Source organism: Drosophila mauritiana, chromosome X, assembly GCF_004382145.1.
Source record: "Drosophila mauritiana strain mau12 chromosome X, ASM438214v1, whole genome shotgun sequence".
Taxonomy (NCBI): domain Eukaryota; kingdom Metazoa; phylum Arthropoda; class Insecta; order Diptera; family Drosophilidae; genus Drosophila; species Drosophila mauritiana.
Genome location: NC_046672.1, coordinates 12,746,344 through 12,751,153, shown reverse-complemented (window position 1 = coordinate 12,751,153; position 4,810 = coordinate 12,746,344). Strand labels below are relative to the sequence as shown.

Here is a 4,810-nt window from a genome sequence, read left to right as displayed (position 1 = left end):
AATGCTAGCTGGTGGGCACAAAAATCAGAGCCAAGTTAAGACAATTTGAATATAAATGGCTGTTTTAGCCGGGCGGTTGTCCTTGTTGTTTGGCATGCCAAGTGCTGCCTGGGGCATTTGTTAATTTCCGTTTCCGTTTTCCCGCTAAAAGTAGGGGATCCACCCACGAACAGCCAGACCCAGACCCTCACCCACACCCATTGTGGCCCATTGTTTCGACCCTTCCGCCACCGATTTCCGACCCGCTTTTAATGCCGCTTTATTGTCAAAAGATAAGGGCGGGCACAAAAGCGGAAAACTGCTTAAAAAAATCTATTAAGCCGCAGCAAAAATTATACGCCCAGCAAACAATGGCAAACACCTGTTCGCGTGTGTGGGGCAAGAGGCGCTGATAACTGCCGCCCACATCGCAGCACCAAAAAACACCCAACCCACCGAACACCACATAGCAAAAATCTAATGATAACACTTCAAAGCGACACAAAAAAGATCAACACAAAACTTAACACAAAAGCTTTGAATTTTTCATAAGAACTAAAGCGCTTTTCAAGTAAAGATAGCTCATGAGATTCCCTCCATTTTGAATTTAGTTTATATATAAAATAAACAAAAAAAAACTTTAATACCCCTTATATTTAACATGAAAGTGATACTAGTTTTTCTCAGTGCCTACCGAAAATCAAGACCCAGATGCGATCGACTCAATTTGTTTATGTGCTGTACTGATTGCTTTATTGTGGCTAAAATGGAACACTCTACATATTGCTGTGGTCAAAATTATTATTTCGTTTGGTCTTGTCTTCGTGCGGTTGTTCTGTGGTTTTCCTGGACTTTCGAGTGCGTTGCTCATTGGTGTTGGCGATCGATAGAATTTTCCTTTTAATTAGGGGTTCTAAAATGGGGGATATATATAAATGTATAAAATGGTTTTCAGATTCCAATATTGCTTGGAAGTCTACTTACAGAAGGAGCGGCAGTTGTTGCTGCAGTTGTTGCTGCTGCAGTTGTTGCTGCAGTAGTTGTTGCTGCTGTTGTTGCTGCAGCAGTTGTTGCTGCAGTAGTTGTTGCTGCAGTTGTTGCTGCTGCAGTTGTTGCTGCTGCAGTTGTTACTGCTGCAGTTGTTGCAGCAGTAGTTGTCGCTGCGGTAGTTGCTGCTGCCTTGGTGGTTGCTGCAGTTGTTGTTGCTGCCTTGGTGGTTGCTGCAGTTGTTGTTGCTGCCGTAGTAGTTGCTGCAGTAGTGGTTGCTGCCTTAGTGGTTGCTGCAGTTGTTGTTGCTGCCGTAGTTGTTGCTACAATAGTTGTTGCTGCTGTGGTTGTTGCCGCTGTGATGGTTGCGTATTTGGTGGGGTATCCAGGGTATCTGTTGGCTTTTGTGGTGCCTGTAGTGGCGGACGTCGTAGTCGTTCCGGTAGATGGCGCCTTGGTGGTGCCAGCGTAACTATAAACAGCAGCATAGGCCGGCACTGGTTTGGCATAAACGGGATAGGACGAGGGCGGGGAGGGGTATTTGGCAGGGGGCGGGGCATAGGCAGCCGGAGCGGCGGGATACGAGACGGAATAGGAGGGAGAAGTCACAGGATACGGACCCGGAGCCTCAGCCACCGCCTTGGCGCCATAGGGCCCACTGGCAGCGGCATAGGCATACGAATTCTGGCCAGACGATGAGGAATACCGAACCGGGGCATAATTCTGAACTGGCTTCGGATGATAGCCGTGAGCAGGAGCAGGCGGACCATACGGTTGCTGGGGATACGAGGGACAGTAGCTCAGGTCAGTTTGGGCGAGTTCTGTAGAAAGAAATCAAGAAAGGAAAGTTAACAAAATAACCTTGCATAGTTGCATAAACAAGGATATAAATTGAGAACTTACCCTTCTTTCCGGCAAACAACAGTTTCAAGTTCTGTGAGTCCAGGCGGCACTTGCTCGAGAACGGATGGTAGGTATAGCCATCGGTGGCGCAGACAGCATAACCACCTGGTGGGCACACTGCGTCGTAGTTGACATCCGCAAAGACGTAGTCCAGTTCAGAGCCCGAATAATCGCCATACCAATCGTAGTCCCCCTGAACGCCGACGGAAGCCAGGACGAAAGTCAGGAGTAGAGCTAAGGAGCTGGACTGAGACCTTGGGTGGAACATGTTGCCGATGGAACTGATGTCGCTGACCATGGAGATCCCCGCTTTTATGGGTCAGCGACTCGACTGAGAAATGGGGTCTGGAACGTGCATGTGATTACGGTCTTTACATCACTCTCGAGCATTTTTTTTATGTTTAAAACCCCGTCTCCCCGGCTTTTATCACTCCGGAACGTGCGACCGAAGAGCGGTGACATTATGCCATAGTAATATGGTATTACCTAACAAAAAATCGTTGTCTTTGCCGCTGTTTAAACTCTCCAACTAGCACTTTAAGCTCGCTCAACTGGCGCCAGATTGTTCTTAACGTGGCTAACTGGATTAATGTCGATAGAACCTGACCTAACTAATCTGAGAGCCATTTTTCACTCTTCTTTTGAAGACAGTGGCATATAAAAGTGTAGTCATGCTTCTATTAATACAGTGCTTATTAATCACAAAGATCCAAATGTTACCTCCTTTTTTCCTTAAGCCAAAGTTTAATCAATATTGGCTTATACAATTACAGTTATTCAACTTTAAGTACGAGCCAGGTAACCAAGTAATACTATGTTATAAGCAAACAATTAAAACGTGTAAGCCCTGGTGTAGACTTGTACCCAATCTCGTACTTGCTCCTGACCATTCATAAAAGTAAAGTGCACTTACATATATTTGCGGACATGTGCAGAAAATTATATTGCAAAGGCGGTTTGCCTTAAATTCACTTTTATGGGCGACATGGCTTTTTACGAGCTGAGAAGCCAGAAATTTTCACACCACACTGTGTGCTGCTAATTGTGAAATACATTTTATATGAAATTCTCTTAGATTTTGCAAAGAATTCTTTATCAATCCCAAGTCGATGCCAATTTTGTCTGAAGAAACGGCAGATAACCGCATAAAATATTTATACACGCTTGCTATGCAGGACATCAGCTATTCAGGAATAAATTTTATGAAAGTTTGCTGAGGTATTTTACATGAATCGAGAATTGAAGTGAACTGAAACGAAGTATTCACTAAAGTTGAATCTTAAAGGTTACTGCGTGATAATAATAAAGTTGCATTGCAATCGCATCAAATGCTTTTAACCACAGTTTCAAAGTGAAACAAACACCAACACTTTCCTTGTACTTGAGAAGTCTTAACCCATTGTTTGCCCAAGTGTTGTTGTTAAAAATGGTTTCCAGGACGTTTTATTATATACAGATTTTATTGTTGATAAACGAGTTGAAAATTAAATTGGTTAGTTTCGAAATGAAATACATTTTTATAGGTTTTTAAATTATTTTTTTTAGATAATATATAATTATTATAATTATAATATTTCTAGTAGTCAAATATATTTTTTCTTAAATGGAAAGACCCAGTTGGGATAAGCAAATTCCTTTAACAAAACTCGAAAACCTTAGGAATTTGTGGGTCCCAGCTGTGTGCGCCACGCCCACCTAGAAAACTGTTATACACGCCCACGACAAGCAATTTAGAAAAGCATAGAAGCAGTGCGCCGACAACTTGTTGCTGGCAAGCAGTGTTCGAGAAAGCAGTACTCGTGCACTGAAAGAAAGTATAAGTTTTTCACCATTTAAATAAAATCAATAATGTATTCTCTTTAATGCCACAAATGATTGGAAACACAAGTGTGCTGAAAGTGTTTTTAAAATGTGTGCTGGAACTTAAATTAAGATGAAGATACTTTTGACATTTTTAGTTTAAATATTATTCTTGAAGCAAATACCCACTTACTCACGTCTTTTTCCGTACATTTCCTTCAGTGTGCCAGTGGGTGGATGGGCATGAACATGAGAAAATGGGGAAAATATGAGGAAACTGCCAGCCACATCGGCAGGCGGTTTTTCCCGGATGCCGTACCATTTGCCAGCGGCACGCGGAGCAGAGCGGTGCGAAAATCGGAGTGGAGCGGCCAATTTTGAATACCGATAACAGAAAGAGCATTTTTTGTCCGTGTTTCTAATATTTTGTTGTGTTTCTGTGTTCTGTACGTGACGAGCGGTGAACTGAAACCGAATCAATTGTTTAAGTTTTCAATGAATGGCAGTGGCAAACAATTGAATGAATTCAATTGCCTGTGTGGGGCTCCATGTAAGTGATCTGTTGGCACCTGTTTTTGCGCAAATTCCCGACACTTATTATGCGAATATTAGGTGAAAATATTTTTGAAACATATTTGAGCAAAAATATTTCAGTAAATAGTTAGCATAATTAGTGCGCGGCATGAGACTTCATTTTCGACCGTTTAATTAAGTAAACAATCGAATTAAATATTTGCGTACACAGTACAAATAAATAATTCGATTTCAAGCCCCATCCTATTTGCGGTTGTTTTATGCGAAAAGTTTTTGCGCTGCACAGGGAAAACAAGGCAGTGATTGGCAGGAAATAAGGAAATGAGTGTTATAATTCGCAAGGTTGGCAACTTTTATGCCCAGAAGATCCTTCGGGGGATTGGAATTCCGGATGATTCGTGGCCACTCCGGCGTGCGTAATTGCATTTGGTGACCCAGGCGATGTGGATGAAGTAATTTGTTATTATAATTGATCCGCCAAGAATGGCCGAATAATGTGGCATTATTTCGCATGTCCGCTTTCATTTCGTGTGCGTGTGCTGGTTTATGTTTGTGTGTGTGTGTGTGTTGGTCGGTTTGCGTGGCATTTCCGTTTCCGGCCTGCAAA

The 4,810-nt window shown here is 42.6% G+C and overlaps 1 protein-coding gene across 1 annotated transcript; it reads right to left on the bottom strand.

Annotated features, from left to right (window-relative positions):
- Positions 1-721: 721 nt before the first annotated feature.
- LOC117147637 (mucin-19) lies at positions 722-2,139 on the bottom strand. The gene is made up of 3 exons (XM_033314603.1): positions 1,870-2,139; positions 964-1,787; positions 722-892 (listed from the first exon to the last, which is right to left on the bottom strand). The coding sequence occupies exons 1-3, from the start codon at positions 2,135-2,137 to the stop codon at positions 884-886; spliced, it is 1,101 nt and encodes a 366-aa protein (XP_033170494.1). The 5' UTR covers positions 2,138-2,139; the 3' UTR covers positions 722-883.
- Positions 2,140-4,810: the final 2,671 nt, after the last annotated feature.

What these genes read in the sequence shown, in the direction of transcription:
- LOC117147637 (XM_033314603.1), bottom strand. Translation starts at nt 2,137, where the DNA reads ATGTTCCACCCAAGGTCTCAGTCCAGCTCCTTAGCTCTACTCCTGACT. An exon ending in GTTGTTTGCCGGAAAGAAGG is followed by an intron (nt 1,788 to 1,869) that starts GTAAGTTCTCAA and finishes TTCTTTCTACAG; the next exon opens with AACTCGCCCAAACTGACCTG.